Source organism: Coffea eugenioides, chromosome 6 (assembly GCF_003713205.1).
Source record: "Coffea eugenioides isolate CCC68of chromosome 6, Ceug_1.0, whole genome shotgun sequence".
In the NCBI taxonomy this organism is placed as follows: Eukaryota; Viridiplantae; Streptophyta; class Magnoliopsida; order Gentianales; family Rubiaceae; genus Coffea; species Coffea eugenioides.
In genome coordinates, this window is record NC_040040.1 from 11,840,697 (window position 1) to 11,867,011 (window position 26,315).

A 26,315-nucleotide genomic window follows, 5' to 3' on the forward strand; every position below is an offset into this window, starting at 1 on the left:
AGATGTCAATTTGGAACGAGGAATCCTGTACGAGTGTAAGGGGAAGTGACACCCAGCTAACGTTGAAATTAATTCATCCGAGTAGGTCTTTTCTTTCTGGGAATAAATAATTGAGAAATTGGGTCTGCCACCAGATGCAAAAATCCCAGAGATCGAGCGGTAGACAAAACCCGATTGCCCCGCTAATCAGCTTTGAGAGATGTACCCTATTTTTATTCACCCTCCATTATAAAGATCCAAAACGAGCGTGAACGCGAGGGGGGAGCATCAGTACATCATCTCCTTCTCGCCTTCTTCTCTCTCTGTCCTTCCAGGGTTTCTTTTCTTTTCTTTTCTTTTTTTCTTTTTCTTTTCTTTTTTCTTTTTTCCCTTTTTATTTCCGTTTTATTTTTCCTCTTCCCCCCCCTTCCCATTTTTTCCCCTTTTTCAAGCCCTAATATTCAACTCCTTACCTATTAATTTATCCGATATTTAGCTAATCTATTATATTCTCGGAAAAATAAATTAAAAAAAGGAAGATGCAGCAGCAGAGGCTGAAGCAGCAGCAGCAGCAGCAACAACAAGCATTGATGCAGCAATCTCTCTACCACCCGGGTCTTTTAGCTCATACTCAGGTCTTTCTATTTCTCTCTTTATCTATTTTTCTTTTAATTTGAGTTTTATTTTGAAATTTTTTGCATGATTATTTATCTAGGTTTCAGTAGAGATAAAGTTAGCACCTTCAAAAACATATAGTGGAAGAATTATGTTTTTTACTCTGTTTACGTTGATGTCGAGTCGGATTTTTTTTTGTTTCGATATTATTACGTATATATGCTTAATTAGATATGTTTTCTGTTTTGTTTCGCTGAAGTCAAATTTGTTTGATATTTTGTTTTGAAGTTGTTTCTTTTTTGGACAATTAATTTGTCTACACTTTTTCTAGCTAATTGCTCTATTTTGCTTAAGAAAGATGGGGAAAAAGTTTGGAAATTAATATAGCTCTTGTTCTCTCTCTCTCTCTCTCTCTCTCTCAAAAAACAGTTTTCCAGAATGAATACTCAGCCATGCTCGTAGGTGCACGTGGGTTCTTTCTTCCTTAAAAAAATGGTCAAATTTGAGTTTAAAACTTAAGTTGCATCAGAGTCAATTCTACCTCCTCGTTTTATATTCTTAAACTGCGGGGATATTGAAAGTTCAGTTCTTTCCTGTAAAATTTGTTTCATTTTCATGAGCTATTATTAGTTTATTTCTATTATTACTGTAGTAGTAGTATGGATGCACGTCTATATGCTGGTTTGTATTTACCTTTTTTATTTCCTTCTAATTATGAGCTTGTTTGCGTTTTCATGTTTGTGCTTGGAAAATTTCCTGTTATAAGTGGGATTCGACGGCTGTGGACTTTGGAGAATTTCTTGATTGAGATGAGAGGTGGAATTGGAAAAAATTATTGTCTAGCTTTCTGTAATTGTTATGTTTGCATATAGGTGCCTTTATTTCAACGATGGAGTGTTAGAGCTAATTTGGTATTATAAGTCTTGAGGTCAATTGTCCACCACCTTTTCAGGCATATTCACGTACACGTGATTTGTGCTCATGAGAATATCTTTTGCTGCCCTAAATGTCTACTTTCTGTTGAAGTAGCGAAGGCTTAATCCAAGTATGAGTTAGATGAGTGGTTTTATCTGTTTTGCAATGTTTCTATGAATCCAGAATAGAGATTAGACTTGGTCCTTTATATCACCCCACTGATTACTATAGATATATTTATGTACAGAAATGAGATTTTATGAAGGCAAACCTTTAATTTTTGAGTTGAAATATTGATCCTAATGAGTGGTCACCTCCTTATTATTTTCTTAATCTTTTTGGAATTAACTGTAGGTTTCATTTATTTTGGAGTTTACCTCTCTCCCTCGCTATTTCTTTCTTTTCTTTTCTTTTCTTTGGATCTTTACATTTATCACTAATCTGCAGATAGAGCCTATATTGAGTGGAAATCTGCCTCCAAGATTTGATTCAAGTACATGCCGCAGTGTGTGAGTGCCTTGCAAAGATTTTACTTTGTTTTCTCTTTTCTTTTTGGGTAGCCTTTTTGACATTTTTTTGTTATTGCATCTCTTGGGGGTTTTCCTGTAGGAGATGAGTGCATAAATTAAAAGTTTACTTATGGTAATGCATTGGTTCATAGACAACACAAGAATGATATAAGATGTACTTAAGTTGTACTTTTGTTTATGTTCAATAAATTCTATGGATGTAATCTGTGTGCATGTGTCTGTTTTCTGCTGTTCCGTGTCAGTTCTCAAGAAGTAAAATGCCAATATACTCCTCTTAAGTTTGTATTTCAATGAGATATTGCAGATATGTTGGGAATATCCACCCACAAGTGACAGAACCACTTCTTCAAGAGGTTTTCTCTAGTACTGGTCCTCTTGAAGGTTGCAAGCTCATCAGAAAGGAGAAGGTTTGTTTACATTGCTTCAACTTTCTTTCTTCCTCTCTGCCTGATTTTGTAAGACTGTTCCACAAATTTATGTAAGGTGCCATCAGCAGTTTACATTGCTATTAATTTATATTAAATACAACATATCATTGAAACTTTCTCAAGCTGACTATAGAAGTATGGTTGAACATTTCCAATTTAGTAAGCTGCTCTTTTAGCTATAGGAATCTTTCAAGTAATGTAAGATGAGAATGCGATGCATTTGGACCTTTTTCCCATTATAAGAAAGACCTATTGGTTTTTGAAACATACCCCTTCTTTAGAATCTGCTGTCTTCTTGTCTTGACTAAGCTACAACCAGCTCCAGAATTTTGAGCATCAACAAATTTCTTCTTAATGCTTGAGTACCAAGATTTCCTACTTGTGTCTGTAGTCGATCAGTTTATAAGGATTCAGATTTCTTTTTTTTTTTTGGACCAAGAAGGCAAAAGACTTTGAAACATCATTCCTAGAATTTCATGTCCTACTTGCTCAATGATGATGACTTTTTCTGCTCCTCTTTATGCAGTCATCCTATGGTTTTGTGGATTACTTTGACCGAAGATCAGCTGCACTTGCTATTGTGACTCTTAATGGGCGACATCTGTAAGTGTTTTACATTTTTGTGGTCTTAAATATTACGACTTTCGATATCTGACGTCGTAGTCTACAGATTTGGACAACCTATAAAAGTTAACTGGGCATATGCCAGCGCTCAGAGGGAGGACACGTCAAGTATATATATATAAACTCTCAACTGATGATGTTGTGTAGTTTTTATATCTTTTTTTTTTTATTAATCCCATTTAATCCTATGGTCATGATTTGTAGATCACTTCAACATTTTTGTTGGCGACCTTAGTCCAGAGGTTACAGATTCCACATTGTTTGCTTGCTTTTCTGTCTATCCTAGCTGCTCGTAAGTTTCATTATTCTCTTGGTCATTCCTACTTTCTATGATTTGGGTAAGAATGAAGGTGGCTACAATGTTTTGCACTTTTTAACAGAGATGCAAGAGTTATGTGGGATCAAAAGACTGGTCGTTCAAGAGGTTTTGGATTTGTTTCTTTCCGTAGCCAGCAGGTGCTTACATGGTCTTGTTGAATCCATTTATAGGCATTTCACATTTGTACTTTTAATTTTATCCTGTCTTTATGATTTTGATATGTTTTTTCCCTCCCAGGAAGCCCAAAGTGCTATAAATGATTTGAATGGTAAGGAGATTTTCCTGCTGTTTCAAAATTGTTCGTCTCACTATGTTCTTTTGAATCTACTACCACGATAATTTTATGGAGGCTATTTGCTTCTATACCTTTCTGGCATCCTTTTATTGTTCTTGTTTGTTTGCCAACCTTCTTTTAAAATTTTCTTTATTTGGAAGGTGGATGTTAATTTGTTAAAAGCAAAGATATTTAGCCATATCAGTGAAGCATAATGTATTGGGATCTGGATTGGTGAGCAAATTGGCTTGCTGATCATTTATTGTTCTAGTTGGTCAATCTTCATGCTGGAGAAACTGATCTCAGCAGTGTTATTCAGTTTTCCCCAATTTTGATGGGGTCTTTAACCTCATTTTTTGCATTAACCTGGACTGCACCTGGGGAAATTTATCCGTGGACTAATTCATTCTCTTTGTTAATTGTATATAATGTATTTTGGGGGACATGTTCAATACACTGCTTATCTTTAGTTTTCTTTGTTGAAATTGTCAAGGACATGGGCTGTTGCTTGTTTGGAGTGGAAGTGCTTGTGCACGGTGGGACTAGGGTGGCTTTTGCTTTATGTAGTGCACTGCAAGAGTTGCATGTCTTACACAAACTTGTTTTGGCTTGGAAGGAGAGGAGTTTGACGTTCGCTAGGGGGAAAGTTCTAAAATATCTAGTCTAGCTTGAAAATGTTTAGTGATGTTTTAGTAGATGTTTTAGTATTAAAAGAAACTACACTGGAAGATTGGATGCCTATTTTGAAGTGGCAGAAATGACTACATGGAATTGGGACCAAGACTTCAAATAGTGTCAACTACTTGTAAACTGTTTATGTTCAAAAGACTTCCTTAGGTCCTTTTCTCCTCCTCTGAAAGCGTAGTTTTGTACTTCTTCAGAAAAAGTAACTTTGTAGCCTGTAGGAGATGCTGTCTTGTATAGGTGGCTACAACATGTTGGAGGTTGTATTGAGATGCTTATTTACAATAGAAATTTTGTACTTATTGAGGGTTGGGAAAAGGTTAAGAATTTTTTTTAATTTACCGTTATCATTGTACTCTTGTGGATATATATATATATATATATATATATATATATATATTCTGGAGTTTAAAATATAGTAAAAGAAACTACACTGGAAAATTGTATGCCTATTTTGAAGGGGCAGAAATGACTACGTGGAATTGGGACCAAGACTTCAAATAGTGTCAACTACTTGTAAACTGTTTATGTTCAAAAGACTTCCTTAGGTCCCTTTCTCCTCCTCTGGAAGCGTAGTTTTGTACTTTTTCACAAAAAGTGTCTTTGTAGCCTGTAGGAGATGCTGTCTTGTGTGGGTGGCTACAACATGTTGGAGATTGTAGGGAGATGCTTATTTACAATAGAAATTTTGTACTTATTGAGGGTTGGGAAAAGGTTAAGAAATTTTTTTTAATTTACAGTTATCATTGTACTCGTGGATATATATATATATACACACACACACACATTCTGGAGTTTAATATTGTCATGCTCTTGTTGGAATTGTAATTCATTCTGCAACACTGCAGGGAAGTGGCTTGGGAGCAGACAAATACGCTGCAACTGGGCAGCAAAAGGTGCTGCTAACGGTGATGACAAGCAGAGCTTAGATGCAAAAAGTGTGGTGGAACTTACAAATGGAACATCAGGTGGTTCTTAGTGCAATCTGGAATGTGATAATTTTAGGCACCTTGTTGTCCAGTTGAATTTGATTTTCTTTCACCACGTCCAAAAATCTTGCTGTTTGTTTAATTCTGATATTTTGTACGCTTCTAGTTGAAGTGATTGATTCAACCTACATTTTGTAGTACTAAAGGAAAATGGTCTACAGGTGCATCTTAACCACTGTATTTCGTGAATGCATTGGCTGTCTTCTTCTTTTGTTCATTGTCATGCATCTATGGTTTTTAAGAGATCTTACTGAATGACAGTTCTCAATTTTAATGTATAGCTTACAAATTTATGAATTCATCATGCAGAAGATGGTCAAGAGAAGAGTGGCGAAGATGCTCCAGAAAATAATCCCCAATATACCACTGTTTATGTTGGCAATCTTGCCCCAGAAGTGAGTTTAAACCAATTTAACAAATGCAACTTATATTTCTCTTTCATCCAATTTGTTGTTGTATATTATGAAGTGCTCCTGCCAAATCTTTGTAGACCATGGCACCAAACCATTGATGCTTCGGAGTTTACTACATACCTATGCTTCCTTTTTACGGCTCAAGACATTTTGTTATACCTTAACCCAAGTTAAGTGCGAGCCACAACTCAAAAAGAATATAGTACAGAAATCTAACAATTCTTGCTGCATGCAACCATAAATCTATCAGTTTTAACTTGCTCTTTGATGTATTGTGCCGGCATTTATCTTTAATAGTTGCTAAAACACTATTCATCAAATGTTTTGACATTTTACCTGCTACTTTTGTTGGTAATGTCGCCTTTACACACTTTTCCTCTAGTTGTTTGTCACTTAGTTTTATGTGGGTTCCATTTGTATATTTTATTGGATATGAAATATTTGGTTGAGGAGTGGGTCCTAAATTCTATGGTCCTTACGGAGATATGCTCATAGGCTTATCAATTTTGGATTTAACATTGAGACATTGCAGGTGACATCGGTGGATCTCCATCGTCATTTCCACTCTCTTGGAGCTGGAGTGATCGAAGATGTCCGTGTTCAACGAGACAAGGGTTTTGGTTTTGTGAGATTCAGCAACCATGCCGAAGCTGCTCGTGCTATTCAGTTGGGAAATGCATGTATTCTGTTTGGCAAGCCAATCAAGGTAAGCCACTAAGCTACGAATTTCTTGCAAGTTACCAAGTGAGTGAGTAATTGTTACTTGATTTCTGCGGAGTATAAAGCATGGTCATGATGATCTATTGTCTCCAGACTCAGTCTGACAGAAAATTCTTATGCTCCTTTTTTGTGCATGTAGATTTTTGGTGTCAAAGTTATTACATATTCTTATGCTTTCTTGTAGTGCTCCTGGGGTAGCAAGCCTACTCCTCCTGGGACTAGTTCCACTCCTCTACCCCCGCCAGCTGTAGCGCACATGCCAGGATTTTCAGCCACGGATCTTGCAGCCTACGAGCGACAAATTGCTTTGAGTAAAATGGCTGGTGCACAAGCTTTGATGCATCCCCAGGGTCAGAGAATTGGAGCTGCTAGCCAGGCAATCTATGATGGTGGATATCCGGGTATTGCTACCACCCAGCCACCTATATATTATCAGTAACAAACCAAAAGAAATTCCTGCAAATGATTTCTAGGCAGGTATTGAGTGTGTTGATTATACCTGGCTTGCTTTCTCTGCCTTAATCTTTTGCTTCCAGTTTGTTGGATCACCATATCTTACAGCAATGTGTATGAATATGTAGCCTGTATCTTATTTTGGGGATAATAGATTCTGTGAGACTTGTCCGTTGGGGATTTAATGATCTTATTAACTTTGGATGTTTTTTCTTTAGTTGCGTATTAAATGACCATTCTTTATTTTGCCTTAGAGGCAACCTTCGTGGACAATTTATGGGGCAAAAGTCAGTTTATGTACTTGGGTTCTGCTGCTCCCACCACACCATGACCTAATGGTGTGGCTGTATTTGGTGGTGGGCAGAAATTTTTGGTGATTGTACAAAAATCAAAATATAGACAATGCATATCCATTTAATGGAGTATACGCGTTGGCAGTGCACTTGTACATCCGAACTTCGATAGCAGACAAAATGCTAGTCGGTGGGATTTTTTTCTTTTTTTTTTGCCATTTACGCACCACTGGTTGCAAAGAAAAGAATTCAAGAGTTGAGAGACAAGTGGGCTTAATCGATCTAATGCATGGAGAAGGTGATTTATAGAATTCCGTTCTCTTTTGTTACTCAATCCTAGCTAAAGCCAGATACAAAATGTTAGTTGAGTTCAACTCCGTTAAAATGGTCGTCATTTGCAATCAATTCAATTGCAAGCATAACGATGCAAAAGGACATTTGCCTAAACTTCTTACATTAGGATGACAAAATAAAATAATATTTAAAAAAAATTGTAGTTGAGAAAATTCAAAAGTGATTAGAAAATATTTTTGTGATGTAAATAAAATAATATCTAACAAAAAAATGGCGTACAGACAAGACCGACCTAGTATTGGTGGCCCGAGGCATATGAAGACCAACAAGTCTCTGATGTCTATGCTTTTAGATATTTGCAACGAACGCATGGTGAGATACTGCTAGAGCAGAAGTATCGCATGCCGTTGTTCTGGCAAAAAGTCAGGGGACCTTTCCAGTTTCCAACGGACTACGTTACTGAGAATTTCTTCAGCAGTTCTGTGGGAAGAAAGGACATAGCCACTATACCTGGTTGGTCAGTACACGACTTCATTAGACCTCACTTTTCATATACCCTTTCCCCTTGGGATTCCGTACTACAAGTTAGCAATAGGGCTCTTCGCTCATACGTGCATCTTGTACCTTTGTCCACGATAAATTCTTTTTAAAAAGAAAAACTAAAGGATAATATTATTAGACAGCATCAATCACTTCTAAATTTTTGTGTCTGGATTGAATGGAAGATCAGACCAATAAGGGTTCGAAGTTCTTCTTTTTGGGAAGGGGTGCGAGTTCGAGATGTGCTAAAGATAGAGCTCATGATGGCTCCTATGCGGAGTGGTACACATGTTCCCTAGAGGTTCAAAACCTGGGCCTCACTCATTTTTATCATCTTGACAATAAAACAGGTTTTCGATTTGGACAAGCCTTTGCAGCTTCATGCTTCTCCAATCTCCATATTCAAAAAAAACCCTCCAAGAAACTTGTTCTTTCACTTCGAGTGACAAATTAAAGTTGAGCTGAAGATCTTTTACCATGAAACTCAAAATTCTCATAAATTGGAGGTTGAAGCTTAATATTACATGCAACCAAAATTGGAGAAAGGAAAAAGAGACCTTTCTCTAATCGGTGGTTCCTCATATGTATAAGACTCTTCCCGTATATACATGGACTAATCGTTTATGGCATGACTCTTCATGCTTGATTGAAGTGTCGTTTTGTTAGTTTAGATTGCAAAAATTCCTGGTGAAAGTATCTGGCCGTGGCCATTTTTGTAAGGTGAGCTTGAAACTTCTACTGATCTTGAAGCTTCAGAGCTACACTTTTCTTTGTGTTCATCCATCATCATGTGACTGTATCTGCACTCTGTACTACAAAATGCTCTCTCTCCCCTGCAAATCATGTAAACCAAGATATGAATAATCGCCTCAACAACCTATTGATCAATAAGCAATCAAGGATGGGGTAGGGCAGCATGATCACAAGGAAGAAGCTACATAAATAAGAAAGAGAACCATGATAACTGCTAAAGCGTAGCTGATACTGTACCTGTACATGTAAATGTCTCTGCCTTGAAGCTTCTTGTGGCATAAGTTGCAAGAATCGAGAAAATCACAAGTCGGGATAGCTGGAGAATTATCAAATCTAGGAGGAGATAAGGTGAACAAGCTGGGACGGTTACTTCTTGAACCTTCCCTACCAAAATCACTTATTTGATATCCTTTGCTCCCTCCATCATAGTACACTCTGGTAAACGACTTGTTGCCTGGTCCACGACAAGTCACAAAAGTATAATCTTCCATACTATCCATCTCCGCTTCCTCAATACCTCCCTTGCGGTTAGTTCGATCGTTAAAGTTCCCAGCTGGATTAACAGGAATTGGATTGGACCGGTTAATATTCCGATTAGACAAGGCCTTGGTAGCAAGATTTTCATTTGCATGATCATGAACTGACTTTTCAAGGGCAGCAACGATTCCTAATCCAACCCCACCAAGATCATAATGCTTCATGCCTCTGGGGGATTGAATCCTGAACTCCAATGGACTTCTGGGGCTAGTGGCAACATCCATTAGCCCGGCCGTCCGTTTGCCTAAAAAGAAAGAATTGGTCAGGTTCCCAATCACTGGAGTAGGTCTCTTGCCTAGCATGACTGACTAAATCTTTCTTATAATATTATAGTTTGAGAATTGGAGCTCTGGCTTCAACTCTTACGAATTCAAGAAATGCTTGTGGCTGCAAAGCTCTTTTATGGGAGCCTAGGAGCCTAGGGAGGAAGGGTGGCTTGGGGTGCGGGGCATATGGGCTCCACTGCTCTTTTTTGTTTTTTTGCGGGTGGGGTGGGAAGGGTGTTAAAATAATGCTGCAAATTGTGATGTTTGATGGAGTTGTTAGACGACTAAGCCCATTGGTTTGGTTAGAAATTATAGAAGTGGTGATTGGAATTGCATGGCAGAGAGGAAGAGGAATAATGATGGAGTCGCTTTTGTACAACTATTAAAAATTGATTGCTTAGCAACTTTAATGCAAATGTCACTTGTCAGTGGGCTATTTTTTAAAGGCACGTCCATCTCCAGTGATTGGGACCCAATCCCCAGGATGGACCCACACGGACCGTTGCTTGGCGCAACCAAAGATTCCGGTGATTTTCGTCGCCGGAGATCGGGACACGTTTCCGAGATCGAAAGATGGATTCAAGGCCTAATTACCCAGACCCACTAAGGAGGTTTAGGGATTAGGAGCCCACTGATTTTATTTTAGTGCGTGTCCTTTTTATTTATTCTGTGGTTTGATGCTGAGCCCACGAGAATTTTGGGCCCCACGTGCTGTACCTGAGAGCGATTTTTGGTGGCCCCGTAATTCCTTCTTAGCAGTCAGTGATCAGTAGAATTTGAGGGTTTAGGGTTGAAAAAAGTTAAAATGATTGATTAGAAAACGTATTTGTGAGGGTAAATAAATAATATTTTATTAAATATCACCAATCAGAAAACGTATTTGGGAGGGCACAAAAATAGTATTTTATTAAAAATCGCCAGTATCCATCACAATTATGGTTTCCTTGATCTATCCTATTGTAATATCTTTAGTAGCTAACTCTTGGGTGGAAAAAAAAAAGTATAAATGAAAGATATTTTTCATAGTTTACCACTCAGTCCCCTATTTTGTTTTGTGATACCTTTTATTTTATAGTCTTTAGTTTAGGGCCATGTTATTTGCACTCACACTATCTCATTTTTATTTCGATGAGATCATATTACCTTGTTTTAATTTCTTCTTCTATCCCATCTCGTGTTCACATGTAAGGAAGTTTGGCACAATTGTGTTCTCTTTTTTCTAATCTACATAACTTTTGCTTCTCTTTTCTAAATTTACATAACTATTTTTTTATTTATTTTTCATATTCTTATTTCAATTTCAATTTTGCATATTTTTTATGAGCACAATTGAGGTTTCTGTTGCATCATCTGGATATTAGATGCTGTTATACTTTTGTTGAAATATATTAGAAAGTTTCACTCCTTCTATGATGGCTATATGAGCTATTTTTAGTAGATTTTTTTTGAAGTAGTAATGTCCTATTTGTGAGACATTGTAGTTATACTCATATTTTGGTCATCTTTGAAGCTTGGGATTTTTTTTTTTTTGGGTTTGAAGTTTGAAATCTATTCATATTACATTGAGAGATTGATCTTTTGCATGATATAAATTCGTGAAGTTTTGTAGAAAAAAACATAATACATATTAGTGACGATTTTAAATTAGTCATTTTACTGTGTAATGGAATAACTAATTGGTTTTAGAATGTAAGAGGAAATCTAGTAAAGTTAATTCATAGGCTAGGAGAAGAAATTAAGAAGAGGGTACTATGGTCTCATCAAAATAAAAATGGAATAGTTTGAGTGTAAATAACATATGAAGAGTGCAAATAACATTACCCTTCGTTTATTGATGAAAAGGAGAAATATCTTCGTTTTTTGGTTTCTTTTTGTTTAAATGATCAATATTTAATTTATTTTCCTTATTTGGTATAATAAAACTTCTCGTAAAATACGAACATGTACTCAACTGAGGGTTTTGGCAATAATTTCAACTTTGACCAACGAATGACATTCCCTTTTTAAGATCACTATCGATTCCACTGCGCTATTTGATACCTTAATTGACCTATGAATCATTATTTTTTTTTAAAAAGAAAAAGAAAAACAGTAGCGTGAACAACTTGACAAAGTCTTATTATGCTAATTAATGATCCGTGGGAGTAAAAGAAGCGCAAACATAGAATTTGTGAAAACGTATCTAATCTAATAGTACTACAAATATGAGTTTGTTTGGATTGTAAGTTATTTGGAATATTTTTACTGTAACACTTTTTATGATGTGATGTATGTGAGATAAAAAGGTAATTGGAAAGATAAAAAGGTGTATTAAAAATTGTAATGATGATGTAAGTAAATAAAATTGGATAAATAATGCTCAATCCAAACAAACCCATTTCAGCAAGCGGCAGGCAATTGACAAGGCCATTTCAGATGTTGAGGCCTTGATGTGATAAATATTATTCGTTGGAAATTTCCAGTAAACGTAATAAAACCCCATTCTGTCTTCCATACTGCGTTAGAAACCACGGTTTTGGTTTCATTATAGCAAGAGTTTTTTAAACGTAGTCATGCGTGGTAAATTTTTAGAAAAGTGTCGAAATACAAACCGGACGAAAAATGCGAATATGTATTCACATAATAAATTAGATGTAATTTTTTCGTAACATATTAAATATTCGTTAGAAAAATCCTTTATATAATGAAAAGAAAAGGTATGGATCTTTGAGGGGCTTTTGCCATGTATAATCTACTGTCGTTTTGAAACATTCATGTTGTGAGTAAATGAAATCTGGTCCAGATCTTACCAGTCTTAATTCTATTGGATAAAAGCTGTTCATTTAATTATTTTATGAAAAAATGGGATAAGTTTTTTGTAAGGACTATGTGCTATCTCCAAAAAAAGAAAAAAAAAATTAGATTTATTACATTTGGCTTGAATAAGTGTTATTAATTTTAATTACTTAAAATGTCACATCAAAATCATATTTTTTTTTGTCCATTATCACAATCTACGTCTATTTTTACTTTAACCTATATTAAGGAGATGATCCAACACGATTATTAGAAATCGACACACACACGGGTGCCTCTTATGAGTTAAAAAAAGTTACATTAAACTTTAATTTTTCTTGTAAAAAGTAAGATTTAAACCTTGACCTTCACCCTACGAAGACGAAGACAAAGACAAAGACAAAAGACAAAAACGGGGTGACCAAATACTATTGAGGTGGTTGGTTCATCAAAGCCACACTCGTTGATGTCTGATTGGCAAGTCTCTTGTCCAGCCACGTGAAATTGTGCCCCTCGAATGAATACGCCATCCATCTAAGACGGTGACGTTCGACAGTGCCTCAATTATTTGTTTCTTGCAAGAAATTTGGGGCGCTTGGACGTTGACCGATTAACAATAAAATCATGCTCTAATTTCTATAGCTAAAATTATAAGGGATAATTTTTGAAACCTCCCTTGAGGCTTTTAATAATTGTAGTTGCCTCTCCTAAGGTTTAAAAAATTAAACTTACTTACCTTGTTGCTACAAAAAAACTATGATAGCCTTCATAAAATTTACAAATTTTAAATGAAAATGAGTTTAAAAGAGAAAAAATAAAAATTCTTTTTTGGTAATACTTTTTTATTCTAAAACACTAATGTCGTCTAATTTCATACGTCATACTTCATTCCCGACTTTTCTTGCTATATTTATTAATCAATTTATACAACATGAATTGTTATCTAGACATACTTTCTATGAGAGATTTTCGTAATTTTTCAAACCTTAGGGGAAGTGATTGTAATTGTCAAAAACCTCAAGGGGGTTTATAAAATTATTCCAAATTTTAATGTCATCACAAAACTATCCTTATCAAATCAATTTGTGATGATATTTAAATTTTACTTGAAAAAATAATGCTAGAAATAATGTTGTCGTACAATGTAGACTAGAAATGACGTTCCCCACCAATGTATTTGGACTTGAAATAATAAACAAATGCATCTTGATATTTCAAGAGGAAATGTTTAGGTGGCATGATGTTGACGCACCTTAATTTTTCTTCAAGGCTTGAAAATGATATACTTAAAACTACTTCCTCTGGTATAAATCAGAAAGTTCCATCAACCTCTGTCGAGTTGGTTATTTTATTTATCATCTTTCGAGGCAAAAAAAAAGGATGATGGAGAAGTTTTGGAGAGCTTCTGTTCCTTTCAGTCGTATAGGCAATCAAATTAACTGGTTAATATATAATTAGCTACGCTAAGCCTTGTTCCCTATCTAGCCTATTTGCTAGGCCGAAAATAAAGATCAATTGCCATTTCAAAATGTGATCAAGAATAAAAATATACTTCCGGGACATTAAGCTCCTAATTGTAGTTGCTGTGGACTTTCAACTATACCATGTTATGTGACAATTTTAGTTAGAAGCACTCAAAAAACTAGCTTATCTTTAATCACTCCTGCTACTGTCATGAAGTTAATCCTAATCAACTAGCTGTGATTTGTTTAACTCTTGGATTGTTTGCATATGATGAGCAAGATAATGACTTTTAAATATAGATTTTGTTTCAACATCCCAATAAATTCAATGTAGAGAGTTTTTAAGGATTTTGATTTGGTTAGAAGACTTAAATAATTTTTTAGCTGTCAAAGAGTGGAAGAAGCTCACCCCCATATCCAATTATATCCAAGTATGGGCCAACAAAATAATTGACCCCAAAGCTGCTATGATACTAGTGTTGGGACTTTTAGCTGGGCTTATGAGATACTGTTTGCTTTACAAAATGTAATGGCAGCTTTGTTAGCACGTAACAGTAAACCAAGTTAGAATTGAACTATGTCTTGTCATTTCAAGTTGCATGGTACAGCCTCTGCCTCCGAAACTGGACTTCCATTTGATGTCCAGTAATTGATCCAATTAAGAGCATTTTTGGACACTATTGTCCAACAAATTTTAGTAGGCACAGAGGCGTGATATTTATGGGTTGGGAGTTTTGGATAAAAAAGAAAAGAAGAGAAGAGAGGTAAAGATTTTAATATTGTTTGAAGGTTTAGAAAGGAAATTGAATGATTTTGAATATATAGGTAAATAAAAATTTGTGTTGTAGATATGTAAGGACAAAATTAGCGTTTAAAAAGTTTGTGATCTAACTATACAAAGACTCAAATTGACTTGGACAACAATTCAGTTTGTGATCTAACTATACAAAGACTCAAATTTACTTGGACAATAATTCAATCCATCCGTTCTCACTTAATTAAAAATAGTTGATACCTCATTTTTAAATAGATACAGAAAAAATATGCTATTACTTTAGTTAACTTGCTCAAATACCAAGTAATGATCTTACTTAACATAATCAAATACCAGAATGTTGCATAACATTAAGTGGAATGTTGGGGGAAGGTTGGGTTTATTGATAAGGTATGGAATGGCGAGTTCACAAAGATGTTGCCTTTTTCATTTTATCAATGTAACGAATTATGCTCGTTACATAGATAAATGCATCAGCCTCAATACATCAAGAGGAGAAGATCTTTGTCCCTAACCAAGAAACAAATATGCAACTAGTATTTGCCAATCAATATTATAAATGCACGAAATCTTCATCGCTATTTGTAACAAGTCTTACGCAAGTTATCTTTTGCACAAAAAGTTTTTGCTTCATTCACTATGACAATATACCGATTTGTTTGTATTTCTATATATAACTTTTTTCTTAAATTTTTGCTTGACATGTTCATGAATGTGATGACAATATATTAATACATAGTTATCTTATTCTGATTATTATGGATTAGAAGAAACCAAATTTATTGCTTTAGAATATATAGAATTGAAGGATAGTAAAGAGTGCATGCATGATCGTGTACTATTATCCAAAATTATTTTTACCAAAGATCAGGATAAAAATCTCAACAACCAAATTAGGATACATTAAGATAGATATTATTAAGGAAATATATGTTGAGATAATGTAAAACAAGCATATCCTTATTCTCATCAAATTTTGCCACTTACTCAACCACCTGATACTTAAATCATTAGAACAGAATTCTACCAGCAACAACTCAGCTAATCCCTTTCAATCTCTTTTCAATAATACCCTTTCATTGCCTTAATTTTTTTAATTGTAATTATAATAATCATATGTTAAAAATAAGGACAAAAAGTATGAAGATGTTGTTTTTTTAAAGGAACAACATATAATGATTGCAACCATAAACAATATACTTTACAGTACAAACAAATAATAAAATTTTATTTAACATGTTTTCAAATTACAAAGTAATTGTTCTCCTCTAAGGCTTGTCTATTTGGTACTCTAAGGTCACATAGTAAGAAATAAACCCGAAAATATTGTTATTATTGTTTGACAAAAATGTAGATTTCTTCTACAAAAGTGTTGCAATTTAGGAGGCTAGTTATAATTTAAAACTTCAGTATTTGTCCAACCCTTATTTATCCATATGTTTCTTAGATTATGAAATGACAAAATCTTTTTTTTTTTTTATGTAAAATGTTTCGATTGAATTTAATAAATTTTATGAACCTTTTAGAATCTTTAATTTTTATTTATTTGAATCAATGGCTTGAAAATTTAGAAAAGGGAAAAATTTTAAATTATATTTAGAATTTATTTGAGTTGTTTAGAAGATGAAAAAAGTTATTTTCCACATCTTTACAATATTTCAAATAGTTTTTACATACTATGTTAATTATTTATAATTTATTAATTTAAAATTTTGTCTCCAAATTATAGATGAAATTTGTTAAAGGATTTCTCAAGTCTAAACTTACAATTTTTTTACTAAGAAACACATCCATCAAATTTTCAAATGTGAAAGGATTTTAAATTGATTTGTCATTACAACTAAGGATCACAATAAAAGGGCAATTTTGGGATGAAATAACTTTCTCTTTTCTAAACATAATATTTTAATGATATAATTTGAATTGGATTGAGAATGTTACAAAAATTTGAAAATAAGGGGGATAAGTAATATTTCTAAACTTTAAAGGTGTTAAGTGAAACTATTAAAAACCTTAGGGGATATTTCTGAAATTATCCCTAAAATTAAATAAGGATGGTAAACCGTGCATGCATGATGGTTTACTATTATCCAAAACTATTTTTTAACCAAAGATTAGGATAAAAATCTCAACAACCAAATCAGCAGGATAGATATTAATCAGGAAATATATCTTGAGATACGAAAAACAATCTTATCCTTATTCTCATCAAATTTTGCTACTTAACCACCTAATACTTAAATCTTTATAGGGAAAATGACATGTTTCATCCCTCACATTTTGGAAAAATATTCTTTTGTCCCTCACTTTTAAAATGAAGCAAATTCGTCCTTGATATTTAAAAATTAAAGTTATTACATCCCTGAACTTAATTTTCAATCTGAATCAAACCATCTAATAACTCAGTAATAAATTTCGGAAATAGAATTGATAAATCATTCGGTCAATTTCATCATATTCACATGACATTTATTAAACCAAAAAAATAAAAATTATAATATAAAAGGCCATTCTTTGTCTTGGAATAGTAGATTTTTTTTTTTTTGGTAAATCTTTTCATACACCGTTAGTATATCCGCTTGCGAATCTAGATGTGTATCATAAATATAAAATTTGGTGTTTAAATTTAAATTAAAATGATATGGCGGTACATAAAACCGTCAATGTATACAATGATAATATAGGAAAGATTAATCTTTCTTTTTTATATTATAATTTTTTATTTTTTATTTTTAGGTTCATTAAATTTCACATGAATATCAAGTTGAGTTAACCAAATGATCTATCAATTACACCCCCAAAATTTGTAATCAGGTTGATTGGTGGTTTGATTCAAATTGAAATTTGGATTCAGGGATGTAATAATTTCAGTTTTTAAATGTCAAGGACGAAATTGCTTCATTTTAAAAGTGAGGGACGAAAAGAATATTTTTGTGAAATGTGAAGGATGAAACCAATCATTTTCCAATTTTTATAACAGAATTTCATCATAAACAACTGCTCACCGGATCCCTTTCAATTTGGATGAGCGTTGGAGAAAAACGGCTAGTAAAACTCACACTATAAATACAACGAATAGAACTAGAAAACAAGAAGAAGAAGGAAGTACCCTATCCTACTGCCCATCGTTCCCATGGCATACTCCAACATTAATTGTTGGTTCCATGCATGTATTCTCTCCTTTCTGGTCTTAAATTCTTTGTCATGTGCTTTTGCTTATGATGTTTCTTACGATGGAAGGGCCATCAAAATTAATGGTGAACGTAGAATTCTCATTTCTGGCTCAATCCATTATCCAAGAAGCACTCCCTCTGTAAGTAGTTATATGTTTTTCTTTTCTTTTTAGTTGGACGATTATTATTATTATTACGACTCATTGTTCAAGACTGACAAATGTGTCTTTACTTTTATCCTAACCATTTTGTAGATGTGGCCTGATTTGATAAACAAAGCCAAGGAAGGAGGGGTGGACGCTATTGAAACCTATGTTTTCTGGAATGCCCATGAACCACTTCGTCGTCAATACGATTTTAGTGGGAATTTAGATCTCATAAGGTTTCTCAAAACCGTTCAAGATGCTGGACTTTTCTCTATTCTTCGCATTGGACCTTATGTCTGCGCTGAATGGAACTTTGGGTAAACTAATTTTTTTTTAAAACTATTTTACTAATTTCTAAGCTCAATAAATCTTGCTATATTATTTCCTCACTTTGTTTATCGTCAATAATGAATAGAGGGTATCCTGTGTGGTTGCGCAATCTGCCAGGCGTTGAGTTACGAACGGCCAATGATGTCTACATGGTAAAAAATATTGTTAACTCTTCTTCATTTCTTTTTCTTTTCCTCAGGCATATTAATAAGCTTTCATTTTTTTTTAAAAAAAAAGGGTAAAATATTTATTGGTTGATTTTGTATTTGTTCAGAATGAGATGCAAAACTTTACAACCTTGATAGTGGACATGGTGAAACAAGAGAAGCTTTTTGCATCACAAGGAGGTCCAATTATACTTGCACAGATTGAGAATGAATATGGAAATATAATGGGACCTTATGGAGCTGCTGGCAAAGTGTATATCGATTGGTGCGCTACTATGGCTGAATCTCTGGATATTGGAGTTCCATGGATTATGTGTCAACAGCCTGATGCTCCACAGCCGATAGTATGTTTGTTCTAGCACAAAATACAATGTTTTTTTTTTCATAAAATATTTCATGGTACTTTTCTTTTGTGTTGAACTATGCTAATATATTTTTGACAGATAAACACCTGCAATGGCTGGTACTGTCACGATTTTGAACCAAACAATGAGAATAGCCCTAAGATATGGACTGAAAACTGGACCGGATGGTCAGTTCCATCTATCTAATTGTTTTGGTTTTCCGATTGGACGATAACAAGTATGGAAATTTTGATCGGGTTTGGTTGTTTGTTTCTTTTTAATTATATGAAGGTTCAAGGCTTGGGGTGGAGGAGATCCATATAGAACCGCAGAGGATGTGGCTTATGCTGTTGCAAGATTCTTCCAAACCGGAGGCTCCTTACAAAATTACTATATGGTTGGTTTTCCATCATCATTTTGCAAGATCAAATAACAGTTCTTTTACAAATCAAAACCAATTCTTCTTACCTGAATTGACCTATTTAAAAAAAATTCGCTGTTTGACATCTTTCAGTATCACGGTGGAACTAATTATGGTAGGGAAGCTGGTGGTCCGTATATTAGCACAACGTATGACTACAATGCACCATTGGATGAATATGGTAATAATGACGCGAACGGAACTTGTGATCTGATCTAACTATACATACATTTGTTTGCCAATTCTTGATGAAACAACTCTTCTTGACTTGTTGATTTCTTTTCTAGGAAATCTAAACCAACCAAAGTATGGACATTTGAAGCAACTCCATGACACGCTACATTCACTGGAGAAAATTCTCACCTATGGCAATGTTACCAATACAGATTTTGGAAATTCTGTTAAGGTATGGCCAAAGACTTGAATTGTTATAACTAGCAATGCATGCAAAATGTTTTTTTTTTTAAATTTAAAAAAAAAATTGAAAACATTTACCCTTTTTGTTGTTGTGATTTGATGTGTTTCAGTCTACCGTTTTCACTCTCAATGGTACGTCAGCTTGCTTCTTTGAGAACTCAAATACTACAACAGATGCCACCATCACTTACCAAGGATCCCAATACAATGTTCCGGCTTGGTCCGTTAGTATACTCCCCGACTGCAAAAAAGAAGTCTATAACACAGCAAAGGTAGGAGGAACTTATGCGTGTTAATTATTTCTTGAAAAGTAAGGGATACTATATAACTTATGTGTGTTAATAGTTCTTAACGTTATTATTATTATTATTATTATTATTTTTACGTTACTTTGCTGTCTGTTTAGGTGAACACCCAAACTTGGGTGAAGGTGAAGAGGTCAGATGAGGCAGAGAACGAACCAGTTTCTTTAAGCTGGACATGGAGGCCTGAGGCAATAGATGACACTGTTGTTCATGGCAAAGGTCATGTATCTGCAAATAGACTCCTTGACCAGAAAGTTATTAATGATGCTTCGGACTATCTTTGGTACATGACCAGGTAATATGCCCATCAACTTACAGAAGAAGAGGTCATCACATCCTAATCGGCTTCTTCTACACATGTGATTGACCTTTTACCTTCATGAACAGAGTGAATCTCGAGAAGAACGATCCTATTTGGAGCGGCAATTTGAGCCTTCGAGTGAATGCCACTGGCCACATTTTGCATGCATATGTCAATGGTCAATACGCTGGTACGTCAATTCAATTTTTTCCTTTTCTTTTTTGGCCCCATAAACTCTAAGTTGTCACTGAATCTGATTGATTAAATTTTTGCAGGTTCTGAATGGGCTCCTTATGGTGTATTCAACTATGTATTCAAGAAGGACATTCAATTGAATCGTGGATCTAACCAAATCGCATTGCTTAGCGCAACAGTTGGACTTATTGTATGTTTACAGTTCTACGACTATATCTCTTTTCTTTTTCCTTTTTTTTTTTGGAAGGGGGAAAGGGGGGGTTCAATCATTTTTTACTGTATGTATGTATAGGCTTAGATTTAGCAGTGTGGTTCACTTTCACCATTTCCTTTGCTTCATCTTTTATTGCATTTAGAACTACGGTGCAAGATTTGACGAGATTCCAGCTGGAATTTCCGGGCCAGTCGAGATAGTCGGAAGAAATGGTGATGAGACGATCATAAAGGATTTGTCACACCACAAATGGTCTTACAAGGTTGGTCTACGCGGCCTCAGCAAGAAAATTTTCAAGTCTTCTGATCCATCACTTTGGCAATCTCAAGATCTACCCGTCAATAGAAGGATGACTTGGTACAAGGTAATATTTGTCCTAGTTAGAACTAGAATGAGCTAAAATGCTTCGTTCCCTCTAATTTTATTCACAATTCACCCAGACAATCTTTAAGTTCGCTCTTGATTTCTCACCCAGACAACTTTCAAAGCTCCACTGGGAGAAGATCCAGTTGCGGTAAATCTTCAAGGATTAGGCAAAGGTTGGGCCTGGGTAAATGGCAACAATTTGGGCCGGTATTGGCCTAGTCTCTTGGCGGATGACCAATGCTCAACCGACCCCTGCGACTATCGTGGACCTTATACCAATAGCAAATGTGTCACGGGCTGTGGCGAACCAACCCAAACATGGTTAGAATGCTTCTTCATAGAGTACATAAAATCTTTTGACTTCGTCTCCTAATATAACAATAAATGTGTGTGTTTTGATGTGTTGTTTTTAGGTACCATGTTCCTCGGTCGTTCTTGAATGACGGTGATAATGAATTGGTTTTGTTTGAGGAATTTGGAGGCAACCCTTCGCAGGTGACTTTCCAAACGGTTACTGTTGGGACAACATGCGGCAATGCGTACGAGAATACTGTTCTGGAAATTTCATGCCAAGGTCGACCCATTTCTGACATTAAATTTGCCAGTTTTGGTAACCCAGAGGGAACTTGTGGTTCATTCCGGAAGGGTACTTGTGATGCCAACAATGATCCACTTTTGGTTGTTCGCGAGGCATGTGTTGGGAAAGAATCTTGCTCGTTCGCTGCTTCTGAAACCTTACTGGGGCCAACCAATTGCGATGCAAGCGTTACCAAGAGACTCGTGGTAGAAGCTGTCTGCTAGCTGTCCCCCCCCACCCCTCCCCTTTTGCCTTTTTGGTCCAGTTTCGATGGAAAATGATTTTTTTTTTTTTATATAAATTAAGTAGTCAAGGAGATATCACCCCGTTCATAGGTATTATTGGCTAGCGTAATATTTGTTATTTGCATTTCTTAGATTTTTCTTTTTTTTTATGGATGTTTCTTCTCACAGGAAATATCATGTTTCTTAGTATTGGCTCAATAATATATTAGAATCTCTTTATATTTGTCTCTATTGAATCAGTTGAGTTCTATTTCTAATTTCTTTTAAACACAAATCTTGAATGAGGCAATGCTTTAATGTCGATTGGTTTAGCAAGCAAGATCCCGAGGAAATTTTTGCACTATGTTAAAGATACGGGGAGCGGAGCTGGTGCCTTTTATTTTGGAGCTTAGTTGAACCACAATGTATGGGATAATTTGTAGACCAGCTAAGTCGTTGCGGCTAATTATGCACCGAAAATATGCTTCAGATGCTGGCTTCTTAGAGTGGGGATAACTAGTTGCCGACTTGCCGTACCTTTCGCAATTCTGCGTCGGATTATATGGCATCTTCTTCTTCCCCTCATTATTATTATGATCATCATCATCATCCAATTAAGCCTAATTAGAGTCTCATTGTTGATTTATTATAGTGACAGTACCCAGAATTTCTTATTCTTAAGCGTCATTGGCAACTAATTGACCATATTATGGCTTTCAGTTCCGAGTAAGTGAGTATTTCCTGTTGAGCTGTATTTCTTATTTGCTGGCGTGGAAAGTTTTCATTTCGTGTCTTATTTTTGCTGAAATTGGATGGATTAACACTCAACTTAGCAGACTAGGCGAATAACTCAATTTGCACTAACATTCATTCAGCATCTATACTAGTTGAAATTGTTGGACGAGGCAAAAGTCCACTCCATCCAAATAAAAATTTGGGATCTAAATGTAAAACTCATCCAGAAAACAAGCAAACAAAAACAATAAGGAGAGAGTGGGCCGGGGGGGGGGGGGACGGTCTTGTACACTTTCTATTTGTCCTGTGTTGGTGAAGAATTCCAAACACCTCAATTTGACGAATCAAAAACTCCACAAAGCCGGTGTCCCGAAAAAAGTTGCACTAGACATCCCTGCACTGCCACCGCCACCGCCACCGCCACCGCTATCATCTCTCTCACCGCCTCTTTCACAAAAACCATTCCTCAAGAATCCACCGAAGTCAGAGCATTCCTGCAAAAATCCCCCCTCCACCCCCACCTCCTCATTCCCATCAACCAATGCATCCTCCTCAACCCTCCGACTCCGGGCATGCCTGGACGCTGCAACTTGAATTTGGGTGGCCGATAGCTCACCGGCAGCTGGAATTCGAGGTGGGTCATCAGGAAAATTGAGCATCACGGACGGACCCCGTAAACAAAATGCAGCAGCATCATAAGCTCTAGCAGCCTCCTGTGCAGTCTGGTACGAGCCTAACCATATTCTGTCACGACTCTTTGGCTGCCTGACTTCTGCCACCCATTTCCCCCATTTTCTCATCCTAACTCCCTTGTAACGCCGGGAATTATTAATACCATTACTACGACTAGTACCGCCATTTTCTCTTCTCGATTGAGGTCTAACCATTTTTGTACAGACCAATTCCAGATTTCTTTGTCTGGGAGGGCTTGCTATTTAATATTTATAGATGATTGTGATGAATACGTGGGCTTTATATTGGGTGCCGCGTGTGAATTTGACCGATTTTAGAAAGTGCTACTTGGTGGGAGGAAACGGAAACATAAAGAAGGCATTTTTCGATTAGATACAGGCGGGACAGGTGGGGGTTTGGGTCCTGGGTGCCTTTAGATCATAGTGTATTACGTAGTGTTTTATTTAGGAATTGCACGTGTCCACTTGTCGGCTCGGATAGGATGAAGTGGACACGTGGAAGGTAAGCAAGTCCATTTTTATGGTCTACCTCCCAACTATTTTTGTTTTCATTTTCTTTTTTTTGCTCTGTTTCGGCTGTGACGTGACCATGTTGGATGCTACTTTGTGAGATTTCTCTTCCTTTTCTTTTTCAAAATTTAATTTTCAGCCTACTAAGGATAAAGATAATCTGTATCTAATGCGTTCCTATCTACATCTATATATGTGTAGAGCTTTCAAAATTATTGTTCTGCGTTCGGTTCTTTTCTCGATACAAGATCGATTAAATATAATATTAAACTCATTTAATAATTGAGTCCAATATGAACTTATTTGCAAACTATTCGAATAGTTCGTGAATGCATATATAATTAAAAAATAAATAAATACAAATATGAATATATTTGATATTATTTAATATATATTATATTTAATTAAAAAATAATTATAGATAGATTAGTATTATCTATTTTTTAAAACCAATAAATATAATTAAACTTATTCTAAATGATGTATTATTCATTAAAAATATAATTAAATCATCTCCAAACTCAAATTCGACTTGTTTAGTTTAACGAGCCAAAATTCAACTCAAACTCGAATATTTATAATAAAAAAAGGAATCGAATTTGAGTAATACTTATAATTCGTCTAATATATGAGCCGAACTCGAATCCTGTTCATATATTGAATCTAAACACCAAGTATTCGCTTCGATTCGGCTCCTTACAAACTCTATATGCGTGTATGTTGCAGTATTTCTATCGAGCTTACTCTAATAGTCCAATCTAATCTATCTTATCTTATTTTTCCTTGAATACATATTCGAAGTGGAATTTTCCGCTGTACATTTGTGGTATTTTGGTCAAATTATACACTTCTGTTTGAATCAAACAGAACTATTAAAATAATAATATTTTTTTTTCAAGAGAACCAATAATGCTTTTCCACATTTTAGTTACAAGTAACAATATAATATCTTTGTAATATGATCTATATGATAATACGAAATAAGAAAATGATTTTGCAACCGTGTTTTTGAAGTAACTTTTCTTGTTTTTTTTTCCTAATTTTTTTCACCGATTAAGCAAAGGTCGAAGTCAAATTAGACAGCTAGATATCCACCCGAAACAATAAATCATCCAAATAAACTCTTATCCAAACAAACTCAGTGTGTTTTGATAGGATATTATTTAAAATAATCACATTTTTTTGTGATGTGAGATATATAAGATAAAATGTTGATTGAAAATTATGTTTGTGATACAAGTAAAATATATTGGATAAATTTACTATCCAAATTCTATTATGCACCCTTTATTTAGACCTTTTAAAATTATGCTTAAGGGTCCATTGTGAAATTTCATAATTTGCTTATTAGGCTATTTAAATTTTCATTCCATTTGATCCCACTTATGGGAGAAAAAGAAAAAGCAAAAACTTAGGTACTGTTTGAAAAATCAATTCAATACTTAAACTTATATGTTCAAATATTAATATGTTCATGAGCGTTTGATAACAAAAAATAGAACATCCGAATTAATTAAGCTGCATCAAATTTTTAAAAATAAGTGATAAGTTATTTATTTATTATTTAATATAATGTATACTTAAATGTATCATATTTTAGTACTTAACAATTGAATAATTTAATAAATTTAAATTTCAGATTTTATTTTTATTAGACGTACCTTTAGACTGTGTTTGTGAGGTTTTAAACTCTCCCGTTACCATTCGTTTCTCGTTTAATAAAAGCACAAAAAAAGTATTTTTACCCATTTCTTGAAAATTTTCTTTCCAGCCCTTTTTATCGCAATCCTGATAGTGTTCAACAAATAGTACTCCCACCAGACAATTTGCAAAGTTGTACGGTCCAAGCATGAATGCTCACACACACACTCGAAACGACAGGTACACACACACCTTGTTATATCGAAAATTCTACAAAATGGTATAGTGGTTTGTACCAATCGGTTGGTAAGGGGTACGGATCACGTAAATGTAAGACACGATCACAATTACTGACGTCAAAGCGGTTTGGATCAGGCACATGAGTGGTAAATTTTACCGGAGACATAAGGCTTAATACAGATTGAGAGGAACGAGGTGCTGTTGTGACAAGGTTATGGGACCCAGATTGAATGGACATAAAGATGATTGAGAGAACTGAAAGCAATGTTTTAAAAACTGGACCGTTAATTGAACCGGTGAAGTGAAAAGGGTCGAGGTTCAACCAGTCGGACCGGTTTAACCTCGGTTCAATAAATTTTTTAAAAAATTATTTATATAAATATATATATGTACAAAATAAGACATGCAATTGATTAATTTAATACTTTATATGATGAAAGGTTTACTATTTTTTAATAACTTGGATTTTTTAAATTTTAAGTTAAAACAAATAAATTTCATCTAAATTTCAATTATATCTAAATCCAACCCAAAAATATCACAATATTTTGAAATTATACAAAATTCACGTCTATGAGAATTTAGATATTGTGAACTTAAATTTTAATTTACGTTTTAGAGATTGCAATTTAAAAAAGGAAGTTTGGAGTTCGAAGGAAGTCAAGAAAATCGAAAATA

The 26,315-nt window shown here is 34.8% G+C and overlaps 5 protein-coding genes across 6 annotated transcripts; 3 read left to right on the forward strand and 2 right to left on the reverse strand.

Annotated features, from left to right (window-relative positions):
- The first annotated feature begins 281 nt into the window (after positions 1-281).
- On the forward strand, positions 282-7,216 carry LOC113773096 (oligouridylate-binding protein 1). Of its 2 annotated transcripts, none has more exons than XM_027317632.1 (12): positions 282-614; positions 1,957-2,018; positions 2,344-2,446; positions 2,994-3,070; positions 3,138-3,199; positions 3,296-3,383; positions 3,472-3,547; positions 3,648-3,678; positions 5,217-5,336; positions 5,670-5,752; positions 6,303-6,476; positions 6,675-7,216. In XM_027317632.1, exons 1-12 carry the CDS (start codon positions 519-521, stop codon positions 6,927-6,929), a joined length of 1,227 nt encoding a protein of 408 aa, XP_027173433.1. In that variant the 5' UTR covers positions 282-518; the 3' UTR covers positions 6,930-7,216. The 2 variants fall into 2 exon arrangements, with proteins under 2 accessions (XP_027173433.1, XP_027173432.1); XM_027317631.1 differs by having other exon boundaries at positions 288-614; positions 5,667-5,752.
- A 1,150-nt stretch (positions 7,217-8,366) lies between these two features.
- On the reverse strand, positions 8,367-9,733 carry LOC113774733 (FCS-Like Zinc finger 13-like). The gene is made up of 2 exons (XM_027319343.1): positions 9,061-9,733; positions 8,367-8,903 (listed from the first exon to the last, which is right to left on the reverse strand). Exons 1-2 carry the CDS (start codon positions 9,660-9,662, stop codon positions 8,738-8,740), a joined length of 768 nt encoding a protein of 255 aa, XP_027175144.1. The 5' UTR covers positions 9,663-9,733; the 3' UTR covers positions 8,367-8,737.
- Positions 9,734-17,772: 8,039 nt separating this feature from the next.
- Positions 17,773-18,730, forward strand: LOC113773555 (beta-galactosidase 15; the record flags this gene model as incomplete). The annotated part of the gene is made up of 5 exons (XM_027318192.1): positions 17,773-17,952; positions 18,067-18,238; positions 18,376-18,440; positions 18,563-18,601; positions 18,656-18,730. Coding segments are annotated over exons 1-5 (531 nt in total), but the record flags the coding sequence as incomplete, so codon positions are not given.
- Positions 18,731-21,819, forward strand: LOC113773556 (beta-galactosidase 15-like). Its single transcript, XM_027318193.1, has 12 exons — positions 18,731-18,799; positions 18,899-18,987; positions 19,091-19,196; positions 19,314-19,401; positions 19,508-19,626; positions 19,748-19,909; positions 20,044-20,237; positions 20,330-20,433; positions 20,519-20,628; positions 20,795-21,016; positions 21,128-21,339; positions 21,432-21,819. Exons 1-12 carry the CDS (start codon positions 18,731-18,733, stop codon positions 21,817-21,819), a joined length of 1,863 nt encoding a protein of 620 aa, XP_027173994.1.
- Positions 21,820-22,642: 823 nt separating this feature from the next.
- LOC113776328 (ethylene-responsive transcription factor ERF011-like) lies at positions 22,643-23,447 on the reverse strand. The gene has a single exon (XM_027321462.1). The coding sequence runs from the start codon at positions 23,439-23,441 to the stop codon at positions 22,899-22,901; it is 543 nt and encodes a 180-aa protein (XP_027177263.1). The 5' UTR covers positions 23,442-23,447; the 3' UTR covers positions 22,643-22,898.
- Positions 23,448-26,315: the final 2,868 nt, after the last annotated feature.